The sequence below is a fragment of the Eretmochelys imbricata genome, chromosome 3 (genome assembly GCF_965152235.1).
Source record: "Eretmochelys imbricata isolate rEreImb1 chromosome 3, rEreImb1.hap1, whole genome shotgun sequence".
In the NCBI taxonomy this organism is placed as follows: Eukaryota; Metazoa; Chordata; order Testudines; family Cheloniidae; genus Eretmochelys; species Eretmochelys imbricata.
The window spans coordinates 154,151,216-154,169,888 of NC_135574.1; the positions used below are offsets into that span (position 1 = coordinate 154,151,216).

General features: G+C 39.5%; 1 protein-coding gene across 2 annotated transcripts in view; it reads left to right on the forward strand.

The window, feature by feature from the left end:
- Positions 1-18,673, forward strand: part of BABAM2 (BRISC and BRCA1 A complex member 2) — a 308,321-nt gene that overhangs the window by 274,724 nt on the left and 14,924 nt on the right. For both annotated transcript variants that reach the window (XM_077813632.1, XM_077813631.1), the window contains exon 11: positions 3,431-3,584. In XM_077813632.1, the coding sequence (XP_077669758.1) occupies positions 3,431-3,584 (154 nt within the window). The remainder of the gene's footprint in view (positions 1-3,430; positions 3,585-18,673) is intronic.

Below are 18,673 nucleotides of genomic sequence, written 5' to 3' on the forward strand. Positions count from 1 at the left end.
ATCCTTAATTAGAGAAGCACTTGGTTTAAAAAATGAGAGTTTTGGTTGTCCTTTGTGTTCTTAGGTGGACAATAGCTTTAGAAATCAAAGGCAGCTACTATTACTTTTCAAGATTTGGCTTGAAGTTCAAGGTGGTACTGCTCTTGGCCAGGAGTGGACACTTCAAATGTAAACCTATCTATTTTGATCGTCTGGTTCCACGGTTTACATTATATTTGACTCCTGAAAGCCTCCCTAAATGTTTTGGTTCAGAAAAGGAGGAAGCTCTTTCTTTCTTTCTTTCTTCTCTTGCTGTACCTCTGTTGAAAAAATACTCTGAAAGATGAAAGGCTAATCACAGGAAATGAGAGCTTCTCTGAAGTGACAGCAATGTCTCTCTAGTGCTTTTAGACAGTAGCTCTACTGCTATATACTTTTTCTTAAAAACAAAGCTTTTGGTTTAGTTAATGGGAGGAAAAATGCTATTATTGCCTCTTTCACATAGGAAGAGGTTTTCAAAATCAAGCTAATGGAGACCAGAAATTCTCTAGTAAAAAGTTAAATGAAATAAATAGAGATAATATGATTTAATTTCTTTACTGGAGTTTGCTATCCTTCGTACTTACAAGCAAACAAGTGTTTCATACCATTTGCACAGTTATTTGAGGGAGGGTTTTCCTCAAGGAATTGATTCTGCAGAGAGAGCAGATAAAGGTTGTACTAAGAAATGGAGTTTCAATATACAGAATTAGACAAAGTAAACTTCCAACTTCAAAACTGAGAACCAGTCTCCTGGGGTTTCCGTTGCTCTCTGCAGAGCAGCTCTTTTGATTCTTTGGCATAAGAGTAATGTCTGTAAGAGAGAGGAACAAGTAGTTTGCTTACTGATAAGTGGCTCAATGTGTGGCAATTCTTTTTCAGGGATATCGTGCATTAACTATGCCACCAAGAAGACTTTGACAAAGTATTTCATTTTTTAATCTAATATTTCTTTTTCTTTAACATAGTAATGTTCTTCCCCAAAATTGATCAAACTAACTCAGATGGACACAAATCAGACATCAAGAATTATAACATTCAAAAACCAGTCGGAGAACACTTCAATTCCCTGGTCACTCGATTACAGACCTAAAAGTAGCAATTCTTCAACAAAAAAACTTAAAAAAACAGACTCCAACGAGAAACTGCTGAGTTGGAATTAATTTGCAAACTGTATACAATTAATTTAGGCTTGAATAAAGACGGGGAGTGGATGGGTCATTACACAAAGTAAAACTATTTCCCCATGTTTATTCCCCCCCTCCACCCCCGACTGTTCCTCAGAGGTTCTTGTCAACTGCTGGAAATGGCCCACCTTGATTATCACTACAGAAGGTTTCTCCACCCCCCTCCTCCTGCTGGTAATAGCTCACCTTACCTGATCACTCTACTTACAGTGTGTATGGTAACACCCATTGTTTCATGTTCTCTGTGTATATAAATCTCCCCACTGTATTTTCCACTGAATGCATCCAATGAAGTGAGCTGTAGCTCACGAAAACTTATGCTCAGATAAATTTGTTAGTCTCTAAGGTGCCACAAGTCCTCCTTTTCTTTTTGTGGATACAAAGTAACACGGCTGCCACTCTGAAATCAGTCCATCATGTTACCTCTGAAATGTATCAAGTAAGCATTTGTGTGGGCTGAGTCCCCCAGTTAATCAGAGCCTTATCACGACATAAAACTCAGACACTGGACTGAACTTATTGAACTCACTGAACTGGCCAGACATCAGTACTTTAACTGATCTGCTTTAGCCTGAGACCACAGCTGGAATACCTCATTAAGTTTTGTGTATCTCATTACCATAAACATATGGAGGGAGTGACTGGGGTTGGCAGGCTTGATTTGGAGTGCAGGGGAAATAAGGCTTGTCCAGTTCAAAGAGTAGGAAAATTTAAGCTATCAGAAAATCTTTCTGAGATTGCTATATCTTAGGCTGTGGAAGAGGCTTTCAAAGGAAGTGGTGGAAGCATCATATCTTGAAACATTTAAAAATAGGATACACAAAGCACTTGCAAATATATTGGAGGAAACAGTCCTGCTCTGGCATAGAAATGGGATAGATGATTTAACATGCCTTTTCCATTTTTAGTTGCTATTATTCTCAGCAATTTTACAGTTGGTGGTTAGCTTCTCTTTTGATACTACATCTGACATTATTCAGTCAGGATCCTTGACGTCTCATTAGGTAGAATTGTGAAGTCACAAATGAAGATTTCTGAGGTCCCAAGTTCCCATGAATGAGCTACAGTCTTACAAAACTAAATTGGTGAGCTGACTAAAGAATTTGTTCTTTTGTCTCTTAGGGTTAGTGGAATGCATCATTTTGGGATATTAAATGGAATAGTGAGGGGTGCTTTAAGGGCCAAATCCCGTATCACTAAAGACAGTGCAGGTTTTGCCACTGACTTCAGTGGATGCAGGATCAGGCCTTAAAAGTAAATACTGAGATTGATGTATAAGTAAAAGTCTTAAAACAAACTAGGGAGATTTTTTAAGTCTACCGAATATAAAAGACCCAAGAAAATGTTATACTCCAAGAACACGTTTGGCAATTAAAAGGTTAAGTTTTACCAGTTGAAGAGTCTCTGGAATACTCTCTCTTGTAGACTGGTTTGTTGATCTAACAGACCTGACTAATCTTGAGATGGCCTCCTTCTTTTTGGGTGATAAACAAGGGGAGTTAAAAGAGATAGGATCTAATTCTGGGGATACTTAAGAGTAAAAAGTTTCTGATATCAGTAACTTTGTAGTTTTAGTTGTTTGTTTGCTTAACACTGATGACTGTGAGTTGGGATTCCTTTGGTCTGTTCTAGATTCTGCAAGTGTGACCTTGATTAAGTCACTTAACCTCTCTGGGCCTCAGTTTATCCATCTGTAAAATGGGGATAATAATACTTGCATCTCCCAAGCAAGGTATAAGGGTTAATTATGGCTGATAAAGCACTTTGAGCTCATCAGATGAAAGGGTCTATAAAAGTACAATATTGCTCTATTTCGCAAAATAGAATGTATAGTAACATTCCTGAAAGTAGAAACTAAGCTGGAAAAATACAGACTTTAATGCATTAAGCATTAGAGAGAGAGAGAGAGATTGAACTGGTGGAAATACTGTGATTAACCTGTAAATGCACAATAAAATCATGTCATTTGCTTTGTAAAATAAAAATACTTCAGTAAACATAAATTGAGTCAGACATCGACATAATGTAATCCATGTTTATTGGAAGTACAAGAAGAAATGTTAGAATTCCCCATCATTTTCACTTTTTTCATTTAAGATCTGGTTAGCTACATTTCTTAACCTGAGTTTAGAGTCAACAGGTAGGAATGATATATTTCACAATAAAGATGAAAGCAAGAAAAGGTGTCTCTTTCATGTCATCTTTTTCTTTTGCTGTCTTTGCAGTTGACCTACCGCTGTACTTTCCTCGAGACCAGCCAACTCTAACATTTCAGTCAGTCTATCACTTCACTAACAGTGGACAGCTGTATTCCCAGGCCCAGAAAAACTACCCTTACAGCCCACGCTGGGATGGCAATGAGATGGCCAAGAGAGCAAAGTAAGAAAGACTATAATTTAATACCAAAAGTTTCATTTGTTAGAGGGTCAAGTGTTGTTCAGTATTAGAGTATAGATTTATCTGTATGCACTGGACATTCTTATATGTGACACTGTTTCTGTATAGTGTTTTCTTTGGTTATTTTTGTGTTGGAACTGAATGCAGTCTTAATATTCACACATTTTTTGAGTGTAACTTACAAGTTTATATTTTATTATTAATAATCAATTATTATGATATTGCCAAAGGACCAACCAGGATTGTGATTCTGGGCAATGTGCAGGAAATAATGGACTGCTGATTCAGTGCAGTGGACTTCCTGAACTGTGGAGTAATAGAGGAAATGCATATCTTGATCCTGGCCCGCCCACCCCCATCCCTCAGACTGAGTACTTAAACAGAAAGCGGTACTTTTCATGTTTATGCAGGCATCAGTGGATCACCAGGAAGGTTTCACTGACATTAGCCAAGGGTAGTCAGAGAAGGTGCATAATGGGTTCCTCCTCAGGACTCAACTGAGTCAGTTCAGCTGACTCTGGCTCTCCACTGGATCTGCATCCTCTGCATGCATGTCCTTGACAAGCTCTTTGTTGCTGTGCACTGCTGGGGTTCCCTCCTCAGGATCTCACGTAGTGTCCACTGTCACTTTTGGGGTAATGGTAGGATCCCCACCAAATATGGCATCCAACTCTGCCTAGAAGCAGCAGGTATGTGGGGCAGCCCCAGATTTTCTGTTGGCCTCCCTTGCCTTTTGTCCAGCAGCTGCAGTTCCTTCTTCTTCACCCAACATTGATGCCCCTCCCTGTTGTGCCCCAACTGCATACCCTCTGCAATGTCCAAATAGACATCTTTACTTCTGCAGTTATTCTGCATCTGGTCTTGTACTGCTCCTCCCCACAGGCTGAGGAAATCCAAGACTTCTTTCCTGACCAGGCAGCAGTGCAAGGTTTACCTGTTTCTTTATGGGTATCCATATCTGTCTGCTCTGAGGTGGGCTTCCGGAAGAGACGCATTTCCAAAACATGCTGGTGTTTTAAAGTGTTTTGGCGGGAGGAGGAGTTCTGGTCACTGTGACCCCTTGACAACAGAGTTCAGAATGGTGATCAGGAGGGTCATTGTCACAGGGACAGGGGCACTATAGGACTGTTCCCAGAGGACTGTTTTTACTGGCATAGGTAATACATGATCCACACAGACATTGTAGCAGTGGAATAGTGCATGTAGAGGGCTTATGTAATTCAGGGAGATGGTTTAATGAGACCAACAGAAAGTTAGAGTTTTACTACCAGGACTCAAAAGTAAGTGAGGACACAAAGAAAGATGTGCCAAACTAAGGTATGTTTTATGGTCACATTTTGTAATGTGGCCCAACCCTTAGGACCAGCTAACACATTTTTACCACAACCAGCTAATTAATTTTTAACGTGACTCTCTACACTAGGGGCTAAAGTGTATTTGAGCTTTTTAATTTAAACATATTAGTTAGCACATTTGAAAACAACACACATTTCCCCAGAATAGACAAACCTTTAAACTCATATGAGCCATCTGTCTAAAAGTGTGCCAAAGATGTTGTCCTAAAATATGTGGCTAGCATAAGAACGTATAGTACATTATGGAAAGCTAGCATCTGTGTTTGTGCAGTACCTGTGAAATAAAATATCTTTGTGTGGTTTCCATGGGAAAGCTCTTGATTTTTTCTTAAGTAGGCATTCAAGTGTGCGTGAATTGTATCTTTAAAGAATATGCAGACTCTGAGCCTGTGATTTCATGAAGGAATATTGTAAATAACGTTTGTTTGTTTATACAAATTATGTTCAGTTGTTAGACACATTCTGGCTGAGTTTCTGCCCTGACTTGCACCCTGTGCAGCCCCATGGCTTTCAGCGGAGCTGCAAGGAGCGCAAGTTAGGAATGAATTTAGTCCTTTATCCTAGTGTTAGCCTAAATAAAGTATTTTACTTGTCAAAAATTGCAGAAGAGTGGAAAACTGGTATTCCAATAAATACTCATACTTCAGAGTTTATGTGCTCTCTCCAACTTGGCTAAAACAATGTGTTCCTTAAAATTTGTTTCTGAATAATACTGTTGCCATCCACCCACTCACTGGTGTGTTTGCTTAATGTGGCATTACAGATTTACGTGCCCCTGCATGCTCTGTATGGGTCCAGGCTTGAGTGGGGCTTACGCGCTCAACCAGTGGTTTCCAGCTTTTTGTAATACATTTGGGTATGAATCTCCTTACATTTGTTTTAGCAACCATTCTTCATATAGTGACACCAGCCAGTATCTCAACTCATCTGCCTTCATACTTTTATGAGAGGAGACTAAGAAAACTTGGCTTGTTTAGCCTAGCAAAATAAAGGTTGAGAGGGTTTATGATTGCTCGCTAAAAATACATGAGGAAGATAAACACCAGGGAATGACAAGAGCTATATAAGCTAAAGAGCAATGTTGCCACAAGAACAAATGGGTATAAACTGGAAATTAGAAGGAATGAGGTTCTGGAACCGCCTTCCACTAGGAGGAGTTGGGGCAAATGACCTAACTAGTTTTAAGATGGAGCTTGATACATTTATGAGTGGGATTATATGGTGGCAATAGCAGGGGACTGGACTTAATGACCCAGGAGGTCCCTTCCAGTCCTGTATCCCATGTTCCTATATTAAGTCAATTATATGGCTTACCACATCTTAGACAAAATATCTATTGATATTCTTTACACTGTTTTAAAAAAAGGCTTTACTAGTACCCTGAAACTCTTGGTTTCCATCTATGATACTTTGGATCTCCTTGAAAAGTTTAATATTTACAATTCATGCAAAACTTTCTTCAGTTTTTTTTCCTACCCTTACGTGGGCACAAGTAAACATCACAGTACAAGATTATTGGGAAGAATTAAATCTGTATTATAGTTTTCTCCCAGCCTGCTAATAAAAAGGATTCCATGAAAAAAAAAATCTTCTGAACACAAACATTCAAATGATTGTTTCAGATCCACTCAGGATCTTTTAACAGTAGATTTTTTTGAAATCAGCTTTTCTGCATCCACACATCAGCTATCCATGTGTAGTCTTTTTTTGTGTGTGTCTATATTATAGTAAACTATCCAGAAGTTATCATAAAGTTTAAAAATGCAAAATAGGGGGTAGGGAGGAAGGAAGATGATAATGAATGAAGAAGATAATGGAAAAGAGATGTGCTCTAGCTACACTCAAATGCCACCTGCATAAATAATAATAATGGAATATTATACATCTGAGGTTTACAACTCCAGGATGCACTACCACATATTAAACGAGTTTTCAGTACTATAGAAGAGAACCCCAAGAATTGAGAAAATTCCAAATAATCCTGACACCCAATCATCCTTTCTAAAATTGTATGTCAGAACTTTTTATTTATTAGAACTTATGATTTGCAGCAACAAATTGTAAGTTACATTTAGAAACCTGGTCATCCATCATTATTTAATATGTCCCTCACAAAGCAGTGCATGCACTGGAATCCTGTGTCTTGTAACAAATGACTCTCTACCAGACAAACCAATTAAAGAGAAAATGGTTAAAAATTATTCACAATCCCCAAAGAAAAAAGTTAGAGCCATGAAGGCACACACCTTTCCCCACCAGTCTGCATCCTCCTTCAAGAGCGTATTAGCATTGTATATCCTTTGCTATTGTTCTCTGCTTTGTATTGTCCAGCCACTTGTAAAGATTGCCCTGGATGAAGGCTCTCACTGCATGAAAAACACTCCGAAGTATATCTGCTATTGAATACCAAATATATATATTACATCCTACAGCTTGCAGTTTCTGTATGATACCTCATGCTTCTTTGGTTTTACTTCCAAAGCTTGCTAAATCTGGATGTATACTAAATGTGTATTTTGCGCTTAAAGTGGGTTTACCTGGGTCTGGTCAAGTCAACCACAACTATGGTGTTTTACCTGCTCACTATCCAAAGCGTTATCTTCATGTGCATTAATGGCAATCCAGTTGGTGATGATAATGTTTTGCAGTCACACTTAACAGAGCAAAACAAAACAAAAAAACATAAGATCCACCAAAATCTACTCTCAACGTTGGGTCCCAGGAACCATCTTTGATAGCAGCAATTATGAAAAAAAAAGAAAAAGAAAAAAGAAACTCTTGCTGTTCTTGGCTAAAGCCTTGCAGTAGAAACAGAGGTAGTGGGTTTTCTTTCCAAGGATCAGCTGAGGGCAGATTTTATTTTCCCCAGATGGTCTTTCACCCTGAGCTTCAAAGAGTCAGTAAATTCTAATATAGCAATAGAAAATGACGCAGCTGTGTAAGGTTTGTGGTGGACTTAATTCAGTTTTATGACTCTTCAAATCAAAGCTCATATTCACTGACAGAGCAGCATCCTGACATGAATTATACATAAAAAGAAGACAGGTAAATGCAGGGAGGGGGGAGTAACATTTTGCTAAAGCACAAATGATAATGTTCTTCTTTGTAATACATTATATAATGTTTTTGTATAGGCAACCTTAATACCAAAACCATTTTTAATTGTAAGATACAGTATTATAGGCAAAAATAGCAAATTAAGAAACAAAGAATATCTTCCACCTTAATGCTTAAACGGAATAGCATTTCATATCAAGATAATACGTTCTAGGTGTATATACATTGTACAATACATATAACAAAGTCATTCTAGTTTAATCACATTTTTCATGAACAGCTTTGAAAGTGGCTTCTTGGCTAATTAAGTCTGACACTTAAGATATGGTATGTTAGCTTCTGAGGTGCCTGCCAGGGATTTTCAGTGCTGTCATGCATTATGTGGATTTCAGCCAAGATAGGAGGGCTGGAATACTTGTTTCTGGTCACTTATCATTGAAGGAAAAGAAAAACAACTATTAAAGAACACAGAACACTGTATGAAATGAAATATGCATGGGGAAAGAATCTATTTCTACTGAAGAATATCTAATTTATCTATAGGTATATTTTATCAACAAGGAAAATTCACAAAATAAGGCTTTTTGTTTGGCAAACTTGGAATATGAAAAGAGCACTTCACATAAGCTGTTTTATTGTATTGAAAGATAGAACATTATGTAGGCTAACTTAAAAAATTTGGGCAATAAGCATTATTTGCTCTTAGGTACTGTAGAGATAGGTGCTCTAAAAATACCATTGATCAACTGATTTGATAAACAGATAGTGGGGTTCCCTAAAGGGATGCAGTCAAGACTGCTAAATCTAAATTAAGACCTATGTGTTTATCTCCAGGGACTTCTGCAAGGCCCAATTTTTCTTCTGGGCTTTTGGAAAGCGGAAAAGGGCAGGATGAAGTGTCTGGATTTGCGGGGAGTTGGGTTTTAATAATCTAGATGGATACTGGGATTTGAAATGTTGGTTAGTTAAATGATTAAGGTATGTTCTAATATTTTTAATTGGTGTCTTGGTCAAATTTGTAACTTTTATGTTACGCATTTGCCTAGAATACAGACGGGCATTTCTCATCAATCCAGATAAATAAATAACTGTTTTAGTTTGTTTTGTTGATTCACATATCCTACAAAAAGTGGAACCATGGACAAGTTGCTAAAGAGGAGTACAAAAGAAATAGCACAAGTATAGGGATAAATTCAGAAAGACTAAGGCACAAAATGAGTTACACCTAGCGAGGAACATAGAAGGCTATAAGAAGAGGTTCTTTAAATACATTAGGAGCAAGAGAATGACAAAGAAAAGTGTAGGTCATCTACTTAGTGGGGAAGGAGAATTAATAACTGATGACATCAAGAAGGCAGGGGTGTTTAATGCCTATTTTGCTTCAGTCTACACTAAAAAGATTACTGGCGACAGATGGTCAGCACACTTAATAACAACAACAAGGGAGAAGGAACACGAGCCAAAACAGGGAAAGAACAGGTTAAAGAATATTTAGATAAGTTGGATATATTCAAGTTGTCAGGGCCTGATGAAATTCAACCTGTTGGGTACTTAAGGAACCAGAAGAAGCAATCTCAGAACTGTTAGCAGTTACCTTTTGAGAACTCATGGAAGATGGGTGAGGTCCCATAGGACTAGAGAAGGGCAAATACAGGACCTATCTTTAAAAGAGGGGACAAAGAGGAATTATAGACCGATCAGCCAAACTTAGATACTTGGAAAGATTGTGGAACAAATTATTAAAAAATCAGTTTGTAAGCACTTAGAGAATAATAGGGTTATAAAGAATAGCCAACCTGGATTTGTCAAGAACAAATCATGCCAGACAAGCCTCATTCCCTCCTTTGACAGGGTAACTGGCCTAGTGGATAGGCAGGAAGCAGTAGATATGATATGCCTTGATTTTAGTAATGCTTTTGATACAATCCCACATGACAGCCTCATAAGCAAACTAGGGAAATGTGGTCTAGATGAAATTATTATAAGATGGGTATACAACTGGTGAAAGACTGTACTCAAAGAACAGGTATCAACAGTTTGTTATCAAACTGGGATGGTGTATCTAGAGGAGTCCCACAGGGGTCAGTCCTGATTCCAGTACTATTCAGTATTTTCATTAATGATCCGGATAATGGAGTGAAGAGTATGCTTATAAAATTTGCAGATGACACCAAGATGGGAAGGATTGCAAGCACATAGGAAGACAGGAATAGAATTCAAAACAACCTTGACAAACTATAAAATTGGTCTGAAATTAACAAAATGAAGTTCAACAAAGACAAGTTCAGAGTACTTAGGAAGGTAAAATCAAATGCATAACTACAAAATGTATCCGGCTGGTGAATCTTGCCCATGTGCTCACGGGTTAGCTGATCGCCATATTTGGGGTCAGGAAGGAATTTTCCTCCAGGGCAGATTGGAAGAGGCCCTGGAGGTTTTTTGCCTTCCTCTGTAGCATGGGGCACAGGTCACTTGCTGGAGGATTGTTCCTTGAAGTCTTTAAACCACGATTTGAGGACTTCAATAGCTCAGACATAGGTGGAGGTTTTTCACAGGAGTGGGTGGGTGAAATTCTGTGTCCTGCGTTGTGCAGGAGGTCAGACTAGATGATCATAATGGTCCCTTCTGACCTTAGTATCTATGAATCTATGAAAATGGGGAATAGTTGGCTAGATAGTAGTACTACTGAAAAAGATCTGTGGGTTATAGTGGATCGTAAATTGAACACGAGTCAGTGAAATAATGTAGTTGTGAAATGGCCAATATCTTTTGGGGGTGTATTAACAAGAGTGTTGTATGTGAGACATGAGAAGTAATTGTCCTGCTTTACTCAGAACTGGTGAGGCCTCATTTGGAGTACTGTGTCCAGTTTTGGGCACCATACTTTTGGAAAGATGTGGACGAACTGGAGAGAGTCCAGAGGAGCTCAGCAAAAATGATAAAAGGTTTAGAAAAGTTGATCTGTGTGGAAGGATTTTAAAAAAACTTGGGCCTCTTTAGTCTTGAGAAAAGAAAACTGAAGGGGGCCTGATAACAGTCTTCAAATAAGTTAAAGGCTGTTGTAAAGAGAACAGAGATCAATTGTTCTCCGTGTCCACTGAAAGTAGGGCAAGAAGTAATGGGATTACTCTGCAGCAAGGGAGATTTAGTTTATATATTAGGAAAATCTTCCTAACTAAGGATAGTTAAGCTCTACAATAGGCTTCCAAGAGAGGTTGTGGAGTCCCTATCATTGGAGGTTTTTAAAAACAGATTGGATAAATACCTGTCCGGGATGGGCTAGGTTTACTAGGTCCTGCCTCAGAGGAGGGGGCTGAGCTTGATGACCTCTCAAGGTCTCTTTCACCCCTACATTTCTGTGATTCTTCATGGATCTCATCTCATCCCTTTTTCCTCTGACTACTTGCTCTGTTCTTCTGAATGCCCAAACAGAATTCCTGTATAATTCAGTAATCTGCCTGTGCTCATCAGAATGGAGCCAAACTGGCAGTGCAAAGGGAATGGTTTGACAATATACATCCACACTCAAGAAAACCCACCTTCAAAGGTTGTTGGTTGGCTGATTGCCCCGATGATTAGTCGCCAATGTATGACTATTTAACCCTTCTGTTTTGAGGGGCTGATCTTTTTTTTCAGTATCTGAAGTAGTTAAATTTTGTCAGAGCCATGGTCATTGCCTATCTCTGTACAGGCTTCCTCTTTTCTCTTGCAGTCCTTTCAGACATCTCATTTGCAAAGCTATCTAACTCTGGCTCTGATTACATCTTTGTCCTAATCTCTTCCTACATCCCGTCTTCCTCCATACGTTCTACCCACACCTCCCCCCCTCCTTACTTCACACATTTTTCATACTGCCTTTTATGCTTGGAACATCATCTCAGTTATATCATGTCTAGCTCTTTCCTTCTCCTATAAAATATCACACCTGTTCAATAAAGCATTAGAGCTATAATTGCCATGCACTATTCTGGTTTTGGAACCACTTTGCAACTTTAAACTTGAAGCTCCTCAGGTTTGGGATTTACCATATGGCTCAATTCATCTACTATCCGCACTTTCAGCATTACAGAAGTAAACAACAGTAATAATAAATTTACATCAACCATGTCCTTTTTAAGGAGGATAATCTTTAAAAATGTTTACTGAAAAGCTATGGTTAATGCCCTCAAGCAAACGGGAAGATAGAGTGGGCTTGTCACACTGAGGATCACGCAGTTGGGAATTTATTTAGCGAGATTACATTAAGATGAAAGACTTCCATGATGACTCTGGAATATCTTTCATATGATCCACTAGCATAGAAGCTGAACATTCACATGGTGACAGAGAAAATCCAGTGACTCCTATCTTCACAGACAGTTGGGACTCTAAGCACCAACTAATCCCCTGGGGAAAATGGAAGTTAAGAAAGCAGAAGTAAAACTGCTGTGATCTAAGACCACAAGCCTTCATCTGACTAAACCAAGACTATTTATGTACCCTGGGGAGAAGGTGAAGGAAGTAAAATACTTATCTGTTTTGAACAACCAGACAGAAGGCATCGATAAGCCGGTTTAAAATGCAGGGGGTCTGTTCTGCCATTGATGTTTAATGGGGCTCATACATGTTGCTCACATGAGTTTTAATGCAATATAAATTCACAAATGTAAGTTCACAAATGCTGATAAAAGAATAGATCCTCAGAGAGTCTTGATTTTAAGATACAGTATTTACAGATGATTCAGGAAAGTTACTTTTTTTTTAAGAGTACTCTTAATCCATTTTCGATAGTTGTCTAAAAGGTGATTTAATGTATACTTAGATTTCAACAGCAATTAGATTCTTCTGCATTATCAGTAGAGATCCGTGCTCTTGGAACCAAGGTCAGAGTTCTCTGGAAGCAGTGGCTATGTGTTTGTCCCCTCTCAGAATTGAACGTGTGGTGGAAGGTTATGTAAGGACATGTAACCTCGCCTCCAAACTAATTCCTTGACCTCTCTTTCAAGAGAATCCAGAACCCTCATGCTCCTTTTCCTTTACACCCATTTTACCTTCAATGTAGTTAGTTTATTGTACTTATTTTTTATTTGTTATTTCAGATAGATGGACTAGGCTTTTTGTACTATGTGGTGTATTAGTAAGACCCTCATAATTTGTGTGACTGAGCTACACTGAATTCTGTGATAATGTGGTTTCAGAGTAACAGCCGTGTTAGTCTGTATTCGCAAAAAGAAAAGGAGTACTTGTGGCACCTTAGAGACTAACGAATTTATTTGAGCATGAGCTTTCGTGAGCTACAGCTCACTTCATCAGATGCATACCGTGGAAACTGCAGCAGACTTTATATATACACAGAGAATATGAAACAATACCTCCTCCCACCCCACTGTCCTGCTGGTAATAGCTTATCTAAAAGCCATTTCCAGCACAAATCCAGGTTTTCTCACCCTCCACCCCCCCACACAAATTCACTCTCCTGCTGGTGATAGCCCATCCAAAGTGACAACTCTTTACACAATGTGCATGATAATGAAGTTAGGCCATTTCCTGCACAAATCCAGGTTCTCTCACTCCCTCACCCCCCTCCAAAAACCCACCCCCATACACACACAAACTCACTCTCCTGCTGGTAATAATAGCTCATCCAAACTGGCCACTCTCCAAGTTTAAATCCAAGTTAAACCAGAACATCGGGGGGGGGGGGGGGTAGGAAAAAACAAGAGGAAATAGGCTACCTTGCATAATGACTTAGCCACTCCCAGCCTCTATTTAAGCCTAAATTAATAGTATCCAATTTGCAAATGAATTCCAATTCAGCAGTTTCTCGCTGGAGTCTGGATTTGAAGTTTTTTTGTTTTAAGATAGCGACCTTCATGTCTGTGATTGCGTGACCAGAGAGATTGAAGTGTTCTCCGACTGGTTTATGAATGTTATAATTCTTGACATCTGATTTGTGTCCATTTATTCTTTTACGTAGAGACTGTCCAGTTTGACCAATGTACATGGCAGAGGGGCATTGCTGGCACATGATGGCATAAATCACATTGGTGGATGTGCAGGTGAACGAGCCTCTGATAGTGTGGCTGATGTTATTAGGCCCTGTGATGGTGTCCCCTGAATAGATATGTGGGCACAACTGGCAACGGGCTTTGTCGCAAGGATAAGTTCCTGGGTTAGTGGTTCTGTTGTGTGGTATGTGGTTGTTGGTGAGTATTTGCTTCAGGTTGCGGGGCTGTCTGTAGGCAAGGACTGGCCTGTCTCCCAAGATTTGTGAGAGTGTTGGGTCATCCTTTAGGATAGGTTGTAGATCCTTAATAATGCGTTGGAGGGGTTTTAGTTGGGGGCTGAAGGTGACGGCTAGTGGCGTTCTGTTATTTTCTTTGTTAGGCCTGTCCTGTAGTAGGTAACTTCTGGGAACTCTTCTGGCTCTATCAATCTGTTTCTTTACTTCCGCAGGTGGGTATTGTAGTTGTAAGAAAGCTTGACAGAGATCTTGTAGGTGTTTGTCTCTGTCTGAGGGGTTGGAGCAAATGCGGTTGTATCGCAGAGCTTGGCTGTAGACGATGGATCGTGTGGTGTGGTCAGGGTGAAAGCTGGAGGCATGCAGGTAGGAATAGCGGTCAGTAGGTTTCCGGTATAGGGTGGTGTTTATGTGACCATTGTTTATTAGCACTGTAGTGTCCAGGAAGTGGATCTCTTGTGTGGACTGGACCAGGCTGAGGTTGGTGGTGGGATGGAAATTGTTGAAATCATGGTGGAATTCCTCTAGGGCTTCTTTTCCATGGGTCCAGATGATGAAGATGTCATCAATATAGCGCAAGTAGAGTAGGGGCTTTAGGGGACGAGAGCTGAGGAAGCGTTGTTCTAAATCAGCCATAAAAATGTTGGCATACTGTGGGTCCATGCGGGTACCCATAGCAGTGCCGCTGATCTGAAGGTATACATTGTCCCCAAATGTGAAATAGATTCAGATCAGCGGCACTGCTATGGGTACCCGCATGGCCCCACAGTATGCCAACATTTTTATGGCTGATTTAGAACAACGCTTCCTCAGCTCTCGTCCCCTAAAGCCCCTACTCTACTTGCGCTATATTGATGACATCTTCATCATCTGGACCCATGGAAAAGAAGCCCTTGAGGAATTCCACCATGATTTCAACAATTTCCATCCCACCACCAACCTCAGCCTGGTCCAGTCCACACAAGAGATCCACTTCCTGGACACTACAGTGCTAATAAACAATGGTCACATAAACACCACCCTATACCGGAAACCTACTGACCGCTATTCCTACCTGCATGCCTCCAGCTTTCACCCTGACCACACCACACGATCCATCGTCTACAGCCAAGCTCTGCGATACAACCGCATTTGCTCCAACCCCTCAGACAGAGACAAACACCTACAAGATCTCTGTCAAGCTTTCTTACAACTACAATACCCACCTGCGGAAGTAAAGAAACAGATTGATAGAGCCAGAAGAGTTCCCAGAAGTTACCTACTACAGGACAGGCCTAACAAAGAAAATAACAGAACGCCACTAGCCGTCACCTTCAGCCCCCAACTAAAACCCCTCCAACGCATTATTAAGGATCTACAACCTATCCTAAAGGATGACCCAACACTCTCACAAATCTTGGGAGACAGGCCAGTCCTTGCCTACAGACAGCCCCGCAACCTGAAGCAAATACTCACCAACAACCACATACCACACAACAGAACCACTAACCCAGGAACTTATCCTTGCGACAAAGCCCGTTGCCAATTGTGCCCACATATCTATTCAGGGGACACCATCACAGGGCCTAATAACATCAGCCACACTATCAGAGGCTCGTTCACCTGCACATCCACCAATGTGATTTATGCCATCATGTGCCAGCAATGCCCCTCTGCCATGTACATTGGTCAAACTGGACAGTCTCTACGTAAAAGAATAAATGGACACAAATCAGATGTCAAGAATTATAACATTCATAAACCAGTCGGAGAACACTTCAATCTCTCTGGTCACGCAATCACAGACATGAAGGTCGCTATCTTAAAACAAAAAAACTTCAAATCCAGACTCCAGCGAGAAACTGCTGAATTGGAATTCATTTGCAAATTGGATACTATTAATTTAGGCTTAAATAGAGGCTGGGAGTGGCTAAGTCATTATGCAAGGTAGCCTATTTCCTCTTGTTTTTTCCTACCCCCCCCCCCCGACGTTCTGGTTTAACTTGGATTTAAACTTGGAGAGTGGCCAGTTTGGATGAGCTATTACCAGCAGGAGAGTGAGTTTGTGTGTGTATGGGGGTGGGTTTTTGGAGGGGGGTGAGGGAGTGAGAGAACCTGGATTTGTGCAGGAAATGGCCTAACTTCATTATCATGCACATTGTGTAAAGAGTTGTCACTTTGGATGGGCTATCACCAGCAGGAGAGTGAATTTGTGTGGGGGGGTGGAGGGTGAGAAAACCTGGATTTGTGCTGGAAATGGCTTTTAGATAAGCTATTACCAGCAGGACAGTGGGGTGGGAGGAGGTATTGTTTCATATTCTCTGTGTATATATAAAGTCTGCTGCAGTTTCCACGGTATGCATCTGATGAAGTGAGCTGTAGCTCACGAAAGCTCATGCTCAAATAAATTCGTTAGTCTCTAAGGTGCCACAAGTACTCCTTTTCTTTTTGTGATAATGTGAATTGATTTAAAAAAATCATTCAATAACCTGCAGTTTTACTGAAATATTTCTAACAATGCACAACAAACTGAAAATCTAATGTCTATTATTGTTTCCTTTGTAGCAGAACAGTGCCACCTGACATTTCTACAATGGGCCAACCCTTGAAAGACATGTTCAATGACAATTTTTTCTCCTATGGGTGTGAAGTAAATTAGAAATTGGATAGACTCTCTAACCAAAAGTTTTGGAGGAGTGAAGAGGTCCTCGTTAAATTCAGAAGTCAACACTTCATTGGGGTGAATGGAGTTTAGAGTTTGCACCTCATAGATTTATGGGGATTAGCTTCAGAAGTTCACACTTTTATGTGGTGATGGAGAGGTGGAAATTCATATTTTCTATTTTTATTGTTTGGCTTTCACCTTTAGGGTGTAGCCCATGATATATCTGCTTAAACTATCATTTCCCTCAAATAGCTGTGTCATAAGATACCCTCCACTAGTTCCTATTGTTGTACAGAAATAGTTAAAAAGGCAAAGAGATAGAGATGCAAGTTCTACCATGCAGGTGCTAACATATCCTTAACCTTGTGAGGTACTCTGGTACTGTTATTGGTGAGAACTATAGAAATACATATCAATAAATAAAATATAACTCAAAATATGGGTCAGCAAATGAAATATTTTAACAATAATTATTATATTGAGTATATTAACTTAGGTTATTAAGTTTCAGTTCGCTTTGTGTAAAAATAGCAGAGATGTTTCATGTCCCAAGTCTGAGTTTAAAGTAAAAATACTAACTGTAAAAGAGCTGGTATAATGTCACACTTGTATATTAAATGGATGTTCACATCTGTCATTCAGTGTGTGTTACGTTTCTCTTATGACCTTAGCACTTGATGAACTTTTTGTATTACATCATTGTTAAATTCAAAACTGTTTTTGTAGATCTTAGGGATACATAAGGAAGAGTATAATCACAGGTTACAGTTCTAGCAAATGCTGTTGCAAAATGTGACCTAAATAGAAATCCACTATAGGAATAAGTGGAATCATTTACTCTACAATTATAAATTCACATAGCTAATTTATATTAATTAAGTTGAATTGGATAGGGCCTGAAAGTTATTGAAATTGAGTTTAAGAAGAAACAGACGTGAAAGAATTATTAACATTTGTCTCTTTGGTTTTGTCCTGTTATGGAAAAATGGCCACTCCTATCTTTGAGAGGGTTATGATGTGTACCTTTTACACTTCTAAGGATTAGTTAGAGGGAGTTGCACGGAAAGAGACAGCGCTGATGTGGTCAGGAAAGGACAAGCCCTCTTGTCAAGTGCCCAAGAACAGATTGTTGTGGGTGTCAAGCATTTTCAAAACAAGTTTTCTTTGTTTCAGAACAAGTTGCAGCAGGAACAGAAAAATACAAAGGTGTCCTATAATCACCACTTTGCACTTCAAAAAGTGAATAGTCAGATTACTTTAATAGGTTTTGGAGATCCTCTCTTTTAAGTCTAACATGGCCAGGCTGTTGACACCGCTGATACATTATGATTTTATTAAGAAATGGCAGCATAATAATTCTAGTCTGGGAGGAATAGGTGAAAGATACTAGTAAGCCTCAGAGCTCTATTCTGCCCTGATCTATGCTCTGTTTAGATCTTGCCTTCACCTAATTTACTCGGAAGAGGGTGGAGTATGGCTCTCCCAGCTAATTTATGAAAGAATCTTCTCTGACTTGAATTGTTTCCACTCTCCCCAGTAACTGGGATATTTTGTTAAGGATCAGAAAAAAGTAGAATTTCTGACCTGAGTGCCTGCTACCAAGTATAGATATGTATACCAAGATTCTTAGATACTATGGCGATGGGGTGTTATAATAATCTGACTAGGAGAGAGTGACGAAATTACATTAATGCAGTGCTCGCGTTAAATTTACTGAAGTGTAGTTTATACTTCCCCACCACTTCCAGAGCACATAACTCAAGATCTAACTAACTTTGGTACTGTTACTAGTATA